Source organism: Agelaius tricolor, unplaced genomic scaffold (assembly GCF_023055355.1).
Source record: "Agelaius tricolor isolate 1412-34295 unplaced genomic scaffold, bAgeTri1.0.p SCAF_7, whole genome shotgun sequence".
NCBI classification, from domain to species: domain Eukaryota; kingdom Metazoa; phylum Chordata; class Aves; order Passeriformes; family Icteridae; genus Agelaius; species Agelaius tricolor.
The window spans coordinates 18,830,863-18,851,089 of record NW_027269267.1 but is presented as its reverse complement, the minus strand read 5'-3'; the positions used below and the strand labels follow the sequence as shown (position 1 = coordinate 18,851,089).

General features: G+C 39.5%; 1 protein-coding gene across 8 annotated transcripts; it reads left to right on the top strand.

Moving 5' to 3' along the window:
• The first annotated feature begins 8,212 nt into the window (after positions 1 to 8,212).
• On the top strand, positions 8,213 to 19,487 carry TCEANC (transcription elongation factor A N-terminal and central domain containing). 8 transcript variants are annotated; one of them, XM_071430506.1, is made up of 3 exons: positions 8,215 to 8,600; positions 10,804 to 10,905; positions 18,160 to 19,487. In XM_071430506.1, the coding sequence occupies exons 2-3, from the start codon at positions 10,893 to 10,895 to the stop codon at positions 19,245 to 19,247; spliced, it is 1,101 nt and encodes a 366-aa protein (XP_071286607.1). In that variant the 5' UTR covers positions 8,215 to 8,600; positions 10,804 to 10,892; the 3' UTR covers positions 19,248 to 19,487. The 8 variants fall into 8 exon arrangements, with proteins under 8 accessions (XP_071286606.1, XP_071286607.1, XP_071286608.1 ...); XM_071430507.1 differs by lacking the exon at positions 8,215 to 8,600 and adding an exon at positions 8,607 to 8,885; XM_071430510.1 differs by lacking the exon at positions 8,215 to 8,600 and adding an exon at positions 16,822 to 16,902 and having other exon boundaries at positions 10,802 to 10,905.
• The last annotated feature ends 740 nt before the right edge of the window (positions 19,488 to 20,227 follow it).

Sequence of the window (20,227 nt, the reverse complement as noted above, 5' to 3'; positions counted from 1 at the left end):
CTGAAAAGAAGTCAAATGACAATGCTTTGAAAGATAAGAACATTATTTTTGTCTTGTCATCTCTGTGGAATGTACCTAATGGTCTGGATTCTAAGGGAATGGAGAAGCGCATGGAAAAGCCCTGGTTCAATACATGTGCATACATTTTCCTCTTGATTATTTCTATGTATCCCCTTCCAGGCTGACTGCTCACTGTATATTATTAGTGACCCTCTTATTTTAGTTTTTGTATGAAGAAGGGTACATCCAAAATGACTGAATAGAATTTTGTACTCTAACACTGAAGAATTTTGAATTCAGCCTTTATGAACCTGAGTTTTTTAACAAAAACACTACACCAGTTCAAATACCTTGAATTACACACATGAAGCAAGGTATGCTTGAAAGATTTCTTGTTGAAATACAGTATTTTTGTGCTGTGCACACAGCTGAGGAAAGGATAGGCAGAACTGAAATAGCTGCAAAGTTTACAATGGCTATGCAACCAGGAAATGCAGCTTTTTTTGTGAGAACTGGTTTGTGTTACAAAACAGATGCTCTGGGAAGTGTACACGGACTTCAGCTTTGACATGAGAATCTATTTCCTCATGTCTTTGGAGTTGCTGTGGAAATTGCAGAAAAAGGACTTGGGTAAAGCAAACTCTATTTATTTTAAGAGCAAAGACTGGTAACTTCAAAATGAGGGCAAAGTTCCTTCAATATCATATTGAATGCTGACTGTGATTATGTCAGGATGCCTGGTCACACTGAGGCAGAAAAGTGAAACAAATATTTTTCTGGATTCACTCCTCCTTGTCTGACTGAAGTTGAACTATTCTTACTGAAGACCCAAAAAATGAAGGTTCAATTTTACTGAAGTAAAATTCCGTGTCTAGCTTCAAACAGCAATAACTTATGTAGCACCTCTAAATACTAAGAAGCCTAAGAATCATTACAGTCTTGAGTCTTGCAGTGTTTGAAGTGCAAATGATGCATATATGTGGAGCAACTGAGTCCACCTAAAAAAGAGCATCTGGGCATTTCTTGCATGGGCAGTTACTGGGCATAGAAAGATAAACACTGCCTGTGGAAGGCATGATATCTAAAGGGTATTTGCTCAATACACAAACAACAGAAAGTGAACACAATGAATATGGAGCTAATATTTATTTGTTGTTTGTTGAATCGTAGCCCACCATGAATTATCACTGGGACCAATACTTTAGTGGTAGAATTCCATCCAAAAGTCAAGTCAAAAAGATTTTGTATTTCATGGAATAAGAATATTATTTGCACAGATCAGTACCAACTAACTACAATAACTGCCATAAGGCTTTCTGTAGTAGATGCAGAAGTGGTTTTCCATTTGTTTGCAATGGATTATCATTCACAAGATAGCTTGCATCATAGCATAATTCTAGCATAATAAGATCTGAATAGAAAAACTGAAACTTTTTTTTGTTGTGGATAAATTCAAAGATAGCTTCTGCAGAAGCAACAAAATAAATCCATTCTGTTCAGACAGTCATATAAACCACATCAGTGCATCAGCAAATTAACTGGTTCTGTTTGCAACATTCATCCTGAAGATGGAACTGCTAAGGGCAAAACCTACATATTTCTCCTTCAGATGAAAACAGTAAAAGGAGATATTATGCCTATAGTCATTAATGCCTCAAAATGTTCCTGACAGTTTTCCATTACTGTGAAATCCATTATCTGCTTGATTATTTTAGACAGCAAGGAAACTGCACTGGGAGTATTTGAGCAAGTTAAAGTTATGCTGTAATCAAGTGGCTTGAACTTTGATAATATCATTTGTAACTGTCAAGTCTGATAACACACTTTAGAGACTACCCTGCTTGCAAGTTAATGAAAAAAAAGAGCTTCTAGCTAATTGCCCAAATCTATACTGCATCCTTCAAAAGCTACTCAACAGATGTGATCACTTAATCTTGAATGTTGTAACAAAAGGTTTGAATCACTTTTCTTCATCTGCCAAAAGAACTAACAGAGGCATTTCATTTTGACCACGGTGAATACATGGAAATGCTGAGGCATGTTCCCAAAAGATGGTTATCTTTTAACCTGCAGTTGAAAGGAACTTAAAACATTTTCCAGCTATTAGATGTTATTTTATATATTAAAAAATTATTCCCAAATGCAATTTTTCAGGATCAAAAAGATCAAGATAATGAAGAGAGGTTTTCAATAACTGCTGCTCATATTTACTTCATAATTGGTATATTGTTAATGATAGATTCATACAACTGCCTGTATTGGAGGTATTGTAACTCATGACAATATATTAATGAAAAGGTAAATAGCAATGAAGTGTGAGTAATTAACTTGGTCACATGTAACATTAAAGCTCATTGCAGTGAAAGATTTTTAATAGAAAATAATTTCTAATTTGAATAATTACTAACCTCTCAAATACCTGACTTTAAAGGTTCAACAAAATTAGACATACAGTCTCTTGGACCCTCCCCTGATCTTCAGGAAGGATATATTATACAACTGTTGAGAAAACTGATTATTAATTTTTTATTTGGGAAATACTAAGCTGGGGAATATTCAGCCTTCTGTGATTCGGTGATTTTTTTTTAATAGCCTGATACTTTGAAAAGCTCTCAATTTCTCAATATTTCTGTATTGCCTTATAGCAATTTCTATTTCAGATATACTCCTGAGCAGAAACTTCTCTTTCAACAGATTTGAGAAATCATTTAAAAAGTGATCCTTTGAGGTCCTCAGATAAAAGCTAACTTCAATCACACATTTAGAGGGTTTGATTAATTCATCTAAAATGAAAGGGAAATACTTCAAACTTAAACATTATGTAAAATAATACAATATATGATAAACAATTAGTGTATTTAATTCTGATAGAAATAAGGTCTGAGTTAAAGGAAACAGCATGTCTCTAGACATGTTCTAAAACAGCATTTAATTCTTTTGTTTCATATGCTTCCTTTTACTTCCATAAAAAGATGGTGCTTCTCCAACACCTAGGATGGTTTGCAGGAGCCCTAAATAGCTCCTCAGGTATGTTCTGACAGGGCCCAAGCTCCAGCTCTCTCTCAAATGATTCCCATGAAGAGCTTGGGAGTCAAAATGCTCCAAGAATCACTCCCTGGAGGCAGTTCACGTGCAGAAGTGCCACTTTTTTGTTGTGCAGAGGAGGTGACATGTTTATTTTTCTGCTGTTTGCTCTTTAGAAAGACAGTAGCAAAGTTAGCAGCTCATTCAGCCACTTGAACTCTTTGTCCAGAGCAGATCACCCTGCTCCATTGCTTTCTGCTGCTGTACAGTGCTTAACTTTGATGCCCAAAATCTGTTTGCTGAACTGGACGCCTCTGGGGAGCACTCAGTAAATCTGACTGATGGTGGATAAAGCAATCAGCGAGAGTCTGGCTTTGATTTCATGTTGATAGCAGTTTAATGTTAAATCCCTGGGGTTTGATTCACTGCAGGTTATTACAGTTGTTGTAATCTCCATGCTTTGACTCACTGCAGTATTATATTTTCTTGCTATATTTGATATCTTAATTCATGGTATTTTTGTGTACTGCACAAGGATTTGCCTTCCCCCTTGAAAAAATGACTCAATTTACAATTATACAATACAATAAAAAAGCAAAAGTCATAAACAGGATAAAATAGTACAAAATAATGATAAAAACTTTTAGAAATAGATCCCATAAAATAATCAGAAACAATACATTTCAAAATCACACAGAAAAAAACTATCCTCCCCTCAAGCATTAATTTTATTCTAAACTAAGTAATGTTAACAGCTGATTTTAAAAATGCTAGAACAGATACTGTAGAAATACTCAAGAAAGGCACATGCTCACTTACAGTGAGTTAATCATTAGCATCACCTTCCTGCCCAGGATGTAAATATACGGGAGTCCTAATTTTCTTTGTCTTCTCTGAAATTGCCAGGATTTTAGAATAGTCACCCTTTGTAGAGGCAAGGGGGCACTTGTAGACTGGCTCAAGTATGTGCACTATTGAAAATGCATGTGAAGGTGTGAATAGCAAGATAATAATGTTTGCCTTTATGGTTCAAGAGAGTTAAATTGAAAGGTGGCTGCAAAGAATCTTGTGATACTGAGTGACTGTGCAAGCAAATGGGAAATGGAAATTAACTGTGGGTCACCACAAGTAATGGAATTAGAAAAAATAATCAATCTACTTTACATCAATATCATCAGTGCCTCCAAATTAGCTAATACCTCTAAGGAAAATTATCTGAGAGTGACTGCATTTTCTTCTGGAAACTCATTTGTACTGAAAAAGATCCAATATATTTTTCTCATATTTCCAGTAATGGTATTGCAGTCCACCAAGTTATGTGGTGGTGGAACACAGGATCACTTTGTAGTTGATCTACTTGCTGGTTCCTTCAGATGTAACTATTTCAAGAGCACTGGATGTATATAAAGAACCCCAGGGCTGCCACAACAAATTCATTTTTGGTTCATCAACACCAGACTGGTTCACTGCCTATGCATAGCAGAAAAGGAGACACAGAGAGAGCTGCTTATCTCAATTTCTCTCAAATGAAGTATTCTTCAGTGCTTAACTAAGCAAGTTACTCAGGTGGCTTCATAACACTCCACTGACTCTGGCAGAATTTCTTCATAATCCTCCTGGCAATTCAATTTCAGGTCTTCCAGGGGGTATGATACTCCCACCATGTACTGGAACTCCTGCCAGGAGGAAGAGCCAGGAAACACATGGGAAATGTCTCTCATCAACGTACCCAGTTAACTTCATGTGCATCATCCTCATAACCCTAAATTCAGCACATTCCAGTGTTACAGAAAATGCACAGGAATCTCAAACCATGGAAATAAACATGGGAGCATGAGGAGCATTACTGCTCAAACTCATCCACTGCTCAGTGCTGGAGGCTTTATCTCATCAGCAGTTCAACACCAGCCTAAGGAAATCCAGGGCCTCATCCACCTCCCTCTCAGAACTGGATCAGAACCTGAAAATGTGAAAGTGACTCTTGAAATGAACAGCCACCCAAGAAGTCACTCTTTGTGTGAATCAGCAAACTTCAAATGCTGTGATTGAAAGTGCTCTCATGAAATGAAATCTGAGTCCCAAAGTATGGCCCAATTCTTGGATTTTCAGAGTCTATAAATATGACATTTATATAGGATTCCCTTCTGCATATCATTAAGGATTGATGGAGATGACTGTTCAAAACACTTTGGTGTTTTTAATTTAATTTAATTGTTTTGCTTCATGGTTCATATTATGGTTTTGGGGGGTTTTTTCCTCATTTGCTAGTACAAGGTAGGGAGCCTTTTCAAGAACAGAATCGCATGTCTAAATTTTGGCTTTTTTTTCTGCGAACTCTAAAAACAGTACAAATTCAGACTTATTGACAGGATAATCTTTAAACAAAGAAACCTTAAATTGAAGAAAGCTCTTCAGGAAGAATTACAGTGGTGGACCATACAATGAATGTCATAGATCCTATTAAGACATTAAGATAGGACACAATTTTAAAAATAAAAATATTTTTTAAATTGTGAATATATTAAATCCATGCATTTGGTTTTGTTGGGGTTTTTTCTTTAAAAATAACAATATTTTTAGAAAAAGAAAAAAAAATTACAGAGGCTTATTTGAAGCATATATTGTTCTCTACAGAAACCTTATGATGGACCAACATTTTTCCAAATAGTTCTCTGGATACTCAATACTTTTCAGCTGGCAGAATATCTCCATCTGTTTAATAGAAGCCTATGCTTCTAGAAATGCAGATACTTATCACAGCTAATACTGAAGTTTCAAGGAAGTTATCGCTGTTACAGTAGCACTGATATTATCCTGAAAAACCATACAAAGACATGGCATACACATATATCATTACACATGTATACATATATGTATGAATTTACTGAGTGTATCATTTTAAAAATTGAGAAAGCATTATTGCATCTGTTCTATAAATGGGAAACTGGAATAATGACCTCTTATTCATTAGATCAAAGACAATTTAATGGAGATGCCCAGACAGTTCTTTGAGTGAGAAACCAGTCTCCAGGAGGGGCATCCTCAGTTTTGATCCCATCTCAAAGGAGGGCTAATCAGAAGGAAAAAGCCATGCTTGTTTTTGCTTTCCTGCCAAGGGAGCTCTGTGCCTCTGTAGTAGGCAAGGCACTTTCAGCTGAGGACATAAGGAATCCAACATGTACTGTTCTCATAATCACACAGGTACAGAAAGATTAAACAAAACTGGCATTTAAAGCCTTGGAGCCCCAAACTGAAATGAAACTGCAAACTCCTGGATATTGCAATGAGAGCTGCTGCTGAATTCCTGATGTATGTGGGCTGCAGGAATACTTCAAAATATGTAACACAGGCCGCTGGAGGACATGCCACATTTGAACCTGGAAGGTTCTGATCCTGTTCTGCTATGTTACTGTGCCATTTCTGGACAGTCATGCTTCAAATTCTTCATGTCTTGTTTCATAAAGTCTTTGGCATAGGTTTTGTCCCACACTTTTTTTTTTGCTGTGTGAGACACAAAGACAAGGCAAAAAGGAAGCCTGATTTCAACTGTGGCATTCAGCTACTCATTGTATCACATGTTCAGTCCCTGATGAATTCATGAGTCTGGCACAAACACACTGTGTGTGAAGAACTGAACAGCATTAGCAATCAGTGTATAATGCAACCATTTCAGCACTAGAAAGGAAAGGTTTGAGATCACTCAGTGATGAGCACTGATAAACTGGTTCACTACAATAATTTAATACATTGTTTATCTAGTTTTTTTACATCCTCTACAACAACACAAGGCTTTTTTTCTCTGTGTGGTTAGTAATGGTGATGTTCATTATGTCAAAATAAGGAAAAAGAGGTCTGCAGTACATGATATTCTTGCCAAAACATATTTGGCGCCTTCAGGTAGGTAAAATCAGATTACTGACAGCAGAGGGCAACACAGACCTCATTAGTGAATAGAGCCAAAAATATGCATCAAAAAATCATACCAGCATTTTACTGTATCAGAGTATAAATCCCAGCATCATCAATAGATTTGCTGTAGAGCCAAAATTCTGGAAGTAGTAATCACTTAAAAAATAATTTTGAACACCTATGTGAAATACATGAAAGAGGAAATACATGTGAAAGAAGAAAGCACTACAACAAAGGCTTTACTTTGTTTATTTCCACAAATACCTTTACTTTGATTAAATTAAATTTACTTTTAGGCATTTCCTGCATAATCAGACATGTCCAACAGACTTCATCATATCAAAAAGCTATAACCTTGTGAAATTTTATATTTATTTTCTTTAACTCTGTGTATACCAATAGCTCCATTTAGTATCCAAAAGATTAGTTAGTTATACCAAAAGTAACACAGTACTATATTGAAAATAGGAAGTTTTACAACTTTTTTTGTTGTTGTTGTTGTTCTGTGTTAGCCTTAGGTCTGATACTCATTTACCTTGTGTGTCACCCTGCCTTTCCAAGCCATGTTTGCTCGAGAAGGACCATATCACGACTGAAGTTAAAGTTTAAAATCACATGAATGTTACTTATTTTTCATTCATCTTAGGGCTGAGAGGAGCATGGTGGGGCTCCCACAGCCACACAGAGAGGTACCAAAGGAAGGCCATGCCCTGCACAGGGGCCACAAGGCAGTATCACAGTGTCTCCCACAGCCACATCATGAGCCAGATCCATGCCCAAAACAGCCGGCAGCCTCCGGGGAAACTGTGCCCTCATACCTGAGGCTGCATGGGAGTTCCTGCTCTCTCAGGAGTGTTTTCACCCTACGGCAGCCCCAGGGACAGCACAAGTGCCCTCAGGGAATACGCATCCCACAGCAGAATCCCAGGATCAGTTTGCTTGGAAAAGACCTCCGAGATCAGCAAGTGCAAGCCCTGACCCAACACCACCACCCTGTCAGCCAGACCACGGCACTGAGTGCCCCATCCAGACTTTCCTGAACACCTCCAGGGACGGTGACTGCCACCTGCTCGGGCAGTCCATTCCAACATCTAGTCACTCTTTCTGTGAAGAAATTCTTCCTAATGTCCAACTAAATCTCTCCTGGCACAGCTTGAGGTGATATCCTCTCATCCTGTCACTAGTTGTGGGGGGGGGAAGAGGCCGACCCACAGCTGGCTACAATCTCCTGTCAGGTGGTTGTAGACAGTGATAAGGTCACCCCTAAGCCTCCTTTTCTCTGGGCTAAGCAATCCCCGCTTCCTCGGCCGCTTCCCATCGGACATGTGCTCCCAACCCTTCTCCGGACACGCTCCAGCACCTCAGTACCCTCCCTGGAGTGAGGCGCCCAGAAGTGGGCACGGTAGTGGAGGCGGCCTCAGCCGTGCCGAGTACAGGGGAAGAATCGCTTCCCTAGTCCTGCGGGCCGCACTGGTGCAATGGGACGTGGTACTGGTATTCCTGCTACAACGGGACGTGGTTTCTCTTTCCCGACACAGCCCGCGCCCGCAGCGGAGCTGCCCCAGCCCGGTGTCCGCCGGCAGCGGCGGGAGCAGCGCGCAGCTGCGCGAAGATGGCGGCGCAGCAGGAAGCGGGCGGGCGGCGGCATGTCGGTCCCCGCTGCGGAGGTGAGGGCGCCGGCCCGGCTGTCGCGGCACGGGGCGTGCGGGAGCAGCGCTGTGTGTTTCGCCGGGGGCAGCAGGAGTGCGGCTTCTCCGCCTCAGTAGCGCCCGGGGAGCCGCCGTTCTTGCCTTGGCGGTGAGGTTAGGGGAAAGTGGCAGGAGGCACGAACCGCCCAGGTGCTCCGCAGCCATGGTTTGCCCTTCAGCGCGGTGCGGGCCCCGGCTGGCACTCGGGACTGAGGGGGACGGGAAACAGCGGGAACAGCGCCCCGAGAAGCGGGGCTTTAGTAGGTAGGGCTGTGCTTGCTTTTCCTCCTGCCCCGGCTGTGCGGGACAGCATTTCGCCCCTGAGCAGGACAGCCGTGGGTCAGAATTAAGCTAGAAGGGTACGGGGATGTGTCGCAGGAACGAGTGTGAGGAGCCAGGGGAGGTTTAGGTTGGACATTAAGAAGAATTTCTTCACCGGGGTGATTAGATGGTGTGGATTGCCCAGGGAGGTGGTGGAGTCACCGGCCCTGGAGGTGTTTGAGGACATGGCACTCAGTGTCGTGGTCTGGTTTACAGGTGATGTTCAGTCATAGGTTGGACTCGATGATCTCAGATCTTTTCCAACCTAATTAACTCAATGATTTTGTGAAGGTTCAATGAAGAATTTGGAGAAAACCCCACGGAGTTAGCGTGCCCCTGGCATTCTGGATCACATTTAGAGCGTGTGCGGGCCCACCCGTTTTCTGGGAAGCCAACGCAGGCAGATTTGCAGGCTGATCTCCCCCAGATTTCGTGGGCTGCTGACCGAGATGGAGGCTCCAGTGGGGATTCTCAGCCGCTGGTGACATGAGCCTGACCCCCAGCCTCGGCCACACAAGCTGTCACCTGTGGCTGGCTTCATCGCCAAGGGCATGTGAGCTGCTTTCAAATGCACACGGCTGGGCTGCTGCTCCCAGCTGTTGTAACCTCCCTTCTGATTTATATCGAAAGTGGCTGTAATTCCACCCACGGAAGAGGCTGACCTTGGATTGGAAGCTGCAGGATGGATATCTGTAATGGTGCCGTTATGGGAATTCTTCATGTATTTTTTTATATTGGTCTCCATGCAGCATTGATGTCTTGAAATAAGACATATGCTGGCGTAAATATAGAAAGGAGTTAGAGTTCATGCTTTTAAATGTAGTATTATTTTAATAGTTAAATATATAAAAATCCATTTCATTTCAAGTGTATTTCACCCTTTGCTTGAATCAGTACATCATGGGTCTTTGATCAAGACTCTAAAGTATTAAGAAATTATGTACTTTCACTTTTAAGTGTTCATATTTAGCATAAGGAGTTGTCAGCAGACACTGATAATATTTTACAAATACCATTTGTTTAAATCATCCTCTTTATCTAGTCAGGATGGATGGCCTTTTCAGGAGCATATGTACTCTCCTGCATACAAAGAATTTATTTTTAAAGGAAAAAAGTTGTATAATTTTTCAGTGGAAAACCTGTAAAACAACAGCAAAGTGATATTTAATCTAAGTATGGCCCCAGCAATGGAATGACAAATAGAAATAGTGTAGAGCCAAGACTTAACTAAAAAAATAATGTTAAAGCAATGAAAAGATGGTGTTCATCTGAGAAATGATGAAAAGCTTGCAGAAGTTCATAAAGCATGTTTTTATTACTTACATGTTCCATTTTTATATGAATTTGTCAGCACAATTTTCCATAAAAAGACATTGCAAACTAAACATTTACCTTTGCTTGTAGTGTGCTAGAATTTAATTCCTTGCTAGCTGTATATGATTAAGAAAAATCATTAAAGCTATTTTGTCAGGGAAATGTCTTCAAGAGAAAGCATCGCTTATTTCTCTCCAAAGTTATTAATATTTTCATTCTGAAGTATTAAGTTAACAAATGTGCTTTGTTCACAAATAAGTCTTAAGTACATTTTTACTTATTGATTTAGGCTTTTGTTTTCAAGACAGTCTTTTTTGTTGGACTTCTGTGCTCCAGTGCAGAGCTCAGTGAAAGAAGGAAGTGTGATCCACCTCGGGAAAGCTTTGTTTAGATTGAGGTCGTCCAGGTTTCAAATAGGTACATCTGCAAAAGGATATAAACAATATTTATGGAGACTAAAAATTAGATGGAAGAAAGTTTGATGAGATCTCTCACTTAAAAGCCAATGTTAAACCTGCAGCTCACAACATGTTCTTCTTTTCTGTAGGTTTAAAAAGTGCTAATTCTCCTTGGGTAAATGAACAAGAAATTTAAGACGAAGTTACAAAATAGTGGAGTAAAGCTGTAAAGCCAAGAATGAACATGAAAGGTAATGTCTTTATAGGGGAACAGGGAAAGAATTTTCAGTCTTTGTAATTATAATAGAACATGTGAAAGTGAATTTTTTTTTTCAAGTAGTGGGTGCTGGAGCCATGTTGTGCATAACACTGTAGCCTTTCCTTTTTAAAAAAGGTGTAAACTCCCAATCATTTTGTCTGCGGTGGAAGGATGGGAAAACTAGAGGCTTACAACTTCAAAAGAAATACAGAGCAGTTCCCATTTTGTTACTTCTAAGAGCATCATAGTGTATAAGCCAATCTCAATGTACTAGGAATTTTGAATTATGATATCCCAGTCTTTGGGAGACAATGTTGCAAATGCTTCTTGTGCACAGACATTGAGTAGAGGGAGCAGAGCAGCTGAGTGATGCAATCCCATTGGTGTTGAAAGAGCACCAAAACATAAAATAAACTGAAACTGTTACCTGTATAAAGCAATACAGTTAAAGTACGTTAAAGAAACTGGCTTCTACTTGGAGATATCACGGCCTTCCTGAAATTTTTTGGCTAGTTTGCTGTCTGAAGTGATTGGAAATACGGATATGAACATTTGCATCCATCCAGATGAACAGTTAGGAGACTAAACTATATTGAATAAAAGTAGTTATTTAATAAATGATTACACAAGTTCACTTAGATCATAATTCTATTGCCAGGTATGTTTCTTGAGTGAGGGAGAATGTTTATAGTACCCTCTTGCTGTGGGAAAATAATGAAACATTGTTCACATTGTCTGTCAGATGTAACAACAATTCTTTTTTCTTCTAAAATCTATTACTGTTGAAAAAAACTTGAATGTTAGGAAATGAAGCAGTAATTTCACAAAGGGCAAAAAACTCTTTTTCACACAGTGAAGTTTTGATTCAGTACTGAGGCAGGTGATGTTAAAGGATTGATATTAGCATTTTCTGCTTGGCTCAGCTTAAGTTTTGCTCTTCATGATAGAGATGTGTTGGGAAAATGCCAGATGTATTTCAAACAAGCTTGGATTTTTATGCAGATGATAAGGTGTACTCTTTAGATTGCAGGAGACTCTGTTAATATATAATCACTAAAGTTACTGTATGGTTTGTTGAAAACTGTGTGAAGCTGCCCAAAAGGCTGAATCTCATGATAACCTTACTGTAGCAGCATTAAGTCATGTCTCAGTCATCTGCTGAAGTTCCATTTGACACACTTATTTTCTTATCTGTTGTCAGTTGAGGCCAAAATGGGAGTTCATGTTTAGAAAATGTGCCCTGTGTGTCAAAAGCCTGACTTTTGACCTGCTTGAAGCCCCAGCTAGTACCTCATACTGACAAGTAGTGGAAAGTGGCTGAGAGAAAAGGGATTCCTCTGCCAGCTTTGACAAGGCTTTGCCATGAAAATTTGAAAAACCAGGGAGCTCCATGGAACATTTCTGTGACCTTGTGCCCAAACTAGGAAATGGATTTTAGAATAAAGTTAGTTAATATTGAAAAATAATCTGGTTGTACTTTAGAGAAACCCTACAAGTGTTTCTTTATGTGAAATGGTGCAAATTTTAAAGCAAGTAGACAGCCACCTTACTTATTCATAATTGCCAATAAAACTGTTGATGACAAATCTCTCTGAACTATATATACATTTTATTATTGCCCCCCGAATCATAATGTATTAGAATGTATTGTGAGTCTGTATATCTGTCCAGTTGTGGAAGAGGTTAGCTAATATCTCCATTTGACACTTGTAACTTGTTAAAAATTATTTTGTAATTTTTTTTAACTCCATAAAATTATTTTATTAACAAGGTCAACAATATCAGTAAAAATAAAGATTTCCTATCAGTGGAATAATGCATTACTTGTAACATTTTTCAGTGTTTCAAGTAGTTAGCTACTTCATTCAGTAGAAAAATTCACATGGTTAAGGAACACAGGATATAGGAAAAGCTAAAATATCTCCCAGTGTGAATCAGTTTAACTGTAAATGAAGTTATTAAAAGGAGCCCTTAGCAAGGTAATGTCTGCTGGGATGTGCATCCTCTCTAACATCAGCAGAGCATCCTAGAATTCAAAACAGCTGTAGCTGTTCAATTTGTAAAGTATTTTCTCATTTTGTTTTTGCCATGGAACAAGTCAGGTTTTAATTTATCTGGTGTAGCTGTAATATATTGAACTTTTTCATGAGCTCTGTCTTATATACTGGTGTCAAATGAAGCCCGTGGCTAAGCAGTCTGGTAAGGACAACAGCTTTTCCTATCTCATTAAATCCATGCATGTTTGATCTTATTAGAAAAAATGTGCTGACAGCTCTGCATTGGGATTGATCCCTGAGGCTTGAGAATTTCATTATGTGCTCTATTGATTGTTTAATTTTATTTTTTTTAAGAATATAAGAATTCAATTTTAATTAAACATTGAGGGGTCTAGAAGAAGCAACTCCAAATAAGGATTAAAAATTTGCCTTGTAAAAGAGGATACTCTGTGCATCTTCACATCTCTCCTCTTCAAACTTACTAATATGGGAGGAAAGCTGTGGGAGAATGATTTCACTGGGAGAAACACAGGGGTGGAGACAGCATAGCTCCAGATTAGTTAAGAGTGCTGTAGTTCAAGCACTCTGATGTAAAAGATGCAGAACAAAACTACAAAACTCCATATTAGTACAGTGTACTCCAGTGCTTCTGGGTCTGTGAGTGAGAGGTGACTCCTGGTCCATGAGGTGTCAGTGGTCATGGACAACTGGAAGTTATACTGCTGTATTGCCTCAGTTCTCACTGTATTCACTTAGCTTTATTCATGTGGCTATTCTTTGAAGATGAACTGCTGTGTAGTTCTGAATGTTTTAGGTGTGGGAGGCAGTCCTGTGGAGAAGCAGGAAGAGCTCTGATTTTTGCTGATATGAAATAAAAGCTCCAGTAAATGGTTTCTTGGTGACATTGTTGATATCTGCTCTCCCACTAGATAGGATGAAGAAATGTTTTTAGGGTTGAAGGCTGGCTGGGAGAATTCTGATTTCTGCTTAGGCTCTTGAATTTAAAATAGTATTTGGTAATTTTCATTGTTTATCTGGGATTTAGGTTCCCCAAAGTAAGCTGTTGTTTCTAGGACTATGCTATGCACCATCTCTGCTATAGCATTAATATTTTTAACGCAATGTTTGCAGAACATTTATTCCCCTGTGTCATGGTTTAACCCCAGCCAGCAGCCAAGCCCCACGGAGCCTCTCACTCACAGCCCCAGCAGTGGGACTGGGGAGGGAATCAGAAAGGTAAAAAACAGATAACTCCTGGCTTGAGATAAACACAGTTTAATAGGAAAAGTAAAAGCTGTGCACATAAGCAAAGCAAAACCAGGAATTCATTCACTACTTCCCATAGGCAGGCAGGTGTTCAGACATCTCCAGAAGAGCCTACCATGTGTCACAGAGACTTGGGAAGACAAACTCCATCACTCCAAATGTCCCCCAGTTCCTTCTTCTTCCCCCACCTTATATACTAAGCATGATGTCAGATGGTCTGGAATATCCTTTGGTCAGTTGGGGTCACCTGTCTCAGCTGTGTCTCTCCTCCCAGTCTTCCATGCACCCTCAACTTCCTTGCCAGCATGGCAGTAGGAAAGGCAGGTCTCTGTGTAAGCCCTGCTCAGCAATAATAAAAACAGCTCCATATTATCAGCCTGTGCTCAGCACAAATCCAGAACACGGCCCCATACGAGCCACTGTAAAGGAAATTAACTCTACCCCAACTGAAAGCAGGACACACTGTTAGGAGTACTTGACTTCTGATCCTTGTCTGGGCTGTGGTCTGGATTTTTTTTCCAATTACATAGAATTTCTTGGAGAAAAGCTCACCTACAATGGACGTTGGGATGAGAGAGAAAAGGACAGGTGTTCACCCTTCGAAGACATTCATACACACTTGCTTGCATGCATTCTGAGTTTGTCTTGGTTTTTCAGGGTTAAGACAAAATGGGCTATGGCTTTGTACAAGATAAAGTGTAAAGCAAAGACAAAACATTTGTTCTAAATGCTTTTGGAGAGGGCAGTGTTTTTCCCAGGGACTAAATTTGCACTTAACAGCATGTGTCTCGGGCTGGGTTGTTTTTTTGTTTGTTTGTTTGTTGGTTTTCTCTTACTTAGTCATTTTACTGTTTAAAAATGTTCTGATTCAACTTGGTATTATTACAGGATGGCCATATTTTAAACCTGAGGTAGCCTGATGTTTGGTTTTTTTTTTTTTGGCTTACAAGGTTTTTATTGATTGTCATCATTTATTCTTGTACACACAAGTGACTCATTATACCGTGCAGCCAGAGTGAGAGTTTGTAATGATTTGGCAAGAAAGTGCCTCATCAGCACAGCATTACTGAATCTCATTGTAAATATGAGCCTTGTAACCTTCAGTGTAGCTTGGAATTCAAACTGATGTTCTCATGCATATTTGGAAAGTCATGACAGTTAGGTGAAGTCCCTGGTGACTGAAAAAAGGGAAACATCACTTCCATTTTTAAAAATGAAAGTAAGAAAGATCCAGGGGACTACAGACCGGTGAGGCTCACCTCTGTGCCTAGGAAGAGCCTCCTAGAAGATGTGCTAAGGCACATAAGAGACAGAAGGGTAATTCAAGGCAGCCAGCATGGCTTTACTATTGGTGAGTCATGCATGACCAATCTGGTGGCATTCTATGATAGAGTGACAGCAAGGGTTGACAAGGGAGGACTGACCAATGTCATCTATGTAGACTTCTGTAAGGGCCTTTATTATAGTCTCTCATGACATCCTTGTCCCCAGATTGGAGAGACATGGGTTTTATGGATGGACTCATTCATATTCAGTGGATGTGGAGTTGCTGGATGGACACAGACAGAGAGTTGTGGTCAGTGGCTCTGTGTCCAGGTAGAGGCTGGAGGTGAGTGGTGTCCCTCAGGACTCTCATGGGACTGGCACCCTTTAATATTTTCATCAGTGGCATGGGCAGTGGGATCAGTGCACCCTCAGCAAGTTTGCAGGTGACACCACAGCAGGACAGGATGCCATGCAGGGGGCCCTGGACAAACTTGAGGAGTTGGGCCCATGAGCATCTCGTGAAGTTCAAGAAGCTCGAGTGCAAGGTGCTGCACCTGAGTCAGGGCAATCCCAGACATGAGCACAGACTGGGAGAAGAAGTCACTGAGAGCAGCCCTACAGAGAAGGACTTGGGGGTTCCTGTGGATGAGGAGATGGACATGAACACCAACAGTGTGTGCTTGCAGCCCAGAAGGCCCATGGATCACAGAGATGCTCAGAGAGCTGAAGCACCTCTCCCATGAAGAAAGGCTGAGAGAGCTGGACTTGGTCAGCCTGGAGAAGAGGAGGCTTTGGGGAGGCCTTACTGTGGCCTTCCAGTACCTTAGGGTGTTTATAAAAAGGAGGGAGAGATAAGGGATATACTCTTTTCTTCCTGTCTGTATCCCAGCATCTATGGACTCTGCCAAAATTAGGCAAATATGTACCTTAAAAATGTGAAGTCTCCTAAAGTTCATAGCATAATTATTTTATCTTTTTTCTTCACAGGCTGGAGTCTTTAATGCACATTTGAAAAGATTCCATGAGTTTGCTATGCCACAGCTCCCTCAAGTGGTAGAATAATTTTCCATTTGGAATTGCAACTTGATTTCTGTGACACACTTGCATTCTCTTCAAAAGGTTTTGGGGCTTCTTCCAACTTCCTGTTCTATCTGATTTATAATAGAAACATCAGAGTTCAAAGAACAGGAGTCTGAGCAGGGAAGAACTCAGGCTTGCTATACTTGGGTTCCCAGTGAGCTTTGGCTAGAAAATACACTGCAGTATTACCATGGCATCAGTAATTTCAAGTTTCTTCCTCTTGGTACTCTGGAGACAGAGAACTGTTCTTGCCTTATCTTGGCTCTCCTACATGACAAAGCTCTTCTTTCTGTTCACAGCCTCTGTGTTCCTGTAGCAGAACAGATGAGTGGATGCACTGACATTCTTTTTGGTATGATGATGCAGAGGGCTCAACTTAAGTACGTGAAAACTGCATCCTGTTTCTCTGAGTTTGAAACTTCTTGAGTAATAAATTGGTTTCTGTGATCGCCATTATTGAGGTTTTGAAGGACTTCAAAACATAAGACAAGTGTTTAAATACAGCTTAAGGGAATGCTCAGAACATTTACTATGGAGGATGGGTTGGTTCTGTTCCTGTAGAAAAAAATGAAGTCTTATCCTCTATTCTGTGGAGCTCTGAGGTCCTACCTAAAGTTTGAACTTGTTTCGGTCATGTAAAAAACAAGTTAGCTGGTGGTGGTCATAGAAACAACAGTGTATAAATTTCCCAGCTGTATCTCTTGTCCCTTCCCTACCCCTGTTCTCAGTTTTCATCATGGAAACAATGATGCTGCAAGTAACCAACTTATGACTTCTTCCCATAGGAATATGTGTAGCTAGCCTTATCTCTGTCAGGCAGAGGAGTTTTTCTGGAGTAGAATCAGGATGGATGCAATTTCAGACAAAACACGGATTTTGTGCATAAACTTAGAAGACTAACTGTGGAAAAGAAGAACACAACACTTAGAACACACATTCATTTCTGCATTCTACATTTAATTCTCCTTTTCAGTAAGAAGAAGAATACTGTTAGGAATATAAAATTATTTTTTGCATGCAAATTTGCAATAACAATGCACTGAACATTTTTTGATCAAAGGGCTTAATGAAAAGGAATCAAAAGGAAATACTATTGAAACCATGAGATTCTGCATTTTGAAGACCCCCTTTGATTTTCCTTTATGTGTGAGAATATATGGGAGCATGCTTTAATAATGCTACAGCTGCAAGAAAATATAAAGGGATCTGTCTTAAACCTTTGAGAATTCTCAAAATTTGTAGATGTCAGTGTTTTGAAACACTGCAGGTGTCATTGTTTTTGAGCTGCCCCATCTTGATAATCCATCTGTAATACGATGCCAGTGCTAGTATTAGCTAGCACTGTGAGGAGAGGCCAGCAGTGAGACCTCAGGTAAGTCACAACACTGACTTGCTTCTCTGATAGTTGTAAGGAGAAACTTCTGAAAGAGTTGATCTCTTGTATAGCAAGTGAAAAGTTGAGGGTCATGTAGGAACCAGAATGGTGTTTTTAAGAAAATGGTAGGAAACCTAGTGATATATACAAATAAAATAGTGTAAAATAGCAAAAAATGAAGAGAAGACCTTGTGTGAATATACAGAAGATGAATTAATATTGTAACTGCAGGAAAGGTGATGATCTTTTTGTTTGTTTCCAGGTTTAAAAATGTCTGATCTGAAAGATATTGTACACAGAGCCCATTGTATTGAAACACTGCTTTCTGAGAACAATTTGCAAGATGTTGAGGATCATCTTAAAGAACTTGCAGATGTTGATATGACTGTAGAATATCTTCAGGGGACAGAAGTTACCAAGGCTGTATATAGAGTACTCAAGAGCTGCCCTTCAGGAGAGTTGAAAAAGAAAGCAAAGCAGCTATTGTCAAGGTGGAAAACACTTTACAAGAATAACTGTGCTCAGTCAATGCAAGTTAAAAAGTCAGTTTCTGTGGATGTGAAAGAAGAAATTGAGCATCTCAGTATAGTTCCTAGAGAGCAGTTGTCTGAAGGACCATGTCAGCAGGAGGCATTAGACGGTACTAGTTCCAACACTTTGGTCCCATCACAAACTGTTAAAAATGTGGTACATAACAATGTAGAAGGCAGTATTAATCAGCATTCTTCTTTTGAGGAACAGCACACTGTTCATGAAGATTCTAAATCTGTTGTTAGCGAAGCCAGTCTGCAGCAGGATCTGATGAGAGCTCTGAGGTGTAAATGTGTGGATCTTCTTTACAAAGCTTTGATTGATTCTGCCAAAGATGAAGAAGAAACTGTTAAATGGCTAGAGTTAGCTAAAGAAATTGAAGAACATATTTTTGCTCTTCATGCTAAAAATGACAAAAAGTATAAAAATTGCATCAGAAGTAAAATCTCTAACCTTAAGAACCCTAAAAGCTGCCACTTAAAGCATAACCTTTTTTCAGGAACTTTGAGCCCAAAGGCTTTTGCTGAGATGACAGTGATGGAAATGGCCAGTGATGAACTGAAACAGCTCAGGGCTCTGTACACAAAATCATCTGTTCAGGAGCATCAGCTTCCACAGGTGATTAATGGCACACAGACAAACAAAATAAAGTGCAGACGCTGTGAAAAATTTGATTGCACTGTCACTGTGATTGCCAGAGGAGCTCTCTTTCTTCCAGCTTGGGTGCGAAACACAAATCCAGATGAACAAATGTTGACGTACGTTATTTGTAATGGATGTGGAGAACAGTGGTACCACAGCAGATGGATTTGTTTGTAATGCTGTCCCTCTGTAATAAAGGGCTTGGAAATGTGTATAACAACTTACCTCTGTTGAAACTCTGTAATTTTAGATTCTGTGCTGATACTGTGTGGGTGCTGCCTCTAAAAACTGCAAAATCAGTTTTAAAGACCTGCTAATGTATTTTTAAAGATGGCTCGAATAGATCCTACATGTTTTTTAAGTAATGTAAATATGTAAAGAAATAAAGGGTAAAAGGAGAAAAATGGTTACACTGTATCTGAGTGGAATGTTTGCTAGTAAATCCATTAAAATTATTCCAAGTGCTGAGTTTTTTCCTGAAGGGACGGGATACTTGGAAATTTTTTCTAACTTGAGGAGGAGTTCTTTCACAGAACATAAGTTTCATTTACAATAAACAAACTGTTTCTAAAACTGCAGTTTACATACTTATGTGCATTGCAGAATGTTCAGCATGGATTCACTCCTTAATTAAATAACTTTTTGCAAGCAAGTGTTAGATTATTTAGTTGATTTAAGAGGTGATTTCTAGCAGGGAAAAAAGAAACTAAAAGTAGAGCATTAAAGGGGGTAGAAAGCAGCTAGCAAATGAAAGCAAGAATGAGATTCTGCTTTAGTGGTTTTAGCTATTAGAAGGAAAACAGGACTTGTGACAATCTATCAGTATGCAGGCTGGATTTACAATGTAAGATGGTGTGTCCTGCTACTGCAAAGAAATTAATGCAGGATCAGACAATTATTTCAGAAAATAATGTAAATATATTGTTGGATGTATGTTTATTTAATAAATAAAATGAATAGGAGTAGATATCCTCTCTGGGACCAGGACAGCTGTCCTGAACTGAGAAAATTAATTTCTATATGGCACACATTACCCACAACCAACAAATAGAAGGAAATCCAATAGCAGAAGTTTTTATACATATTTTTGTTCCAGAATCAACAGGATTCTCACTCATCGTTCACTAGAAGTATTTATTTAAAAAAAAATCTCACTA

What these genes read in the sequence shown, in the direction of transcription:
- TCEANC (XM_071430504.1), top strand. Translation starts at nt 15,692, where the DNA reads ATGGACTCATTCATATTCAGTGGATGTGGAGTTGCTGGATGGACACAG. An exon ending in TGTCCAGGTAGAGGCTGGAG is followed by an intron (nt 15,786 to 18,159) that starts GTGAGTGGTGTC and finishes GTTTGTTTCCAG; the next exon opens with GTTTAAAAATGTCTGATCTG.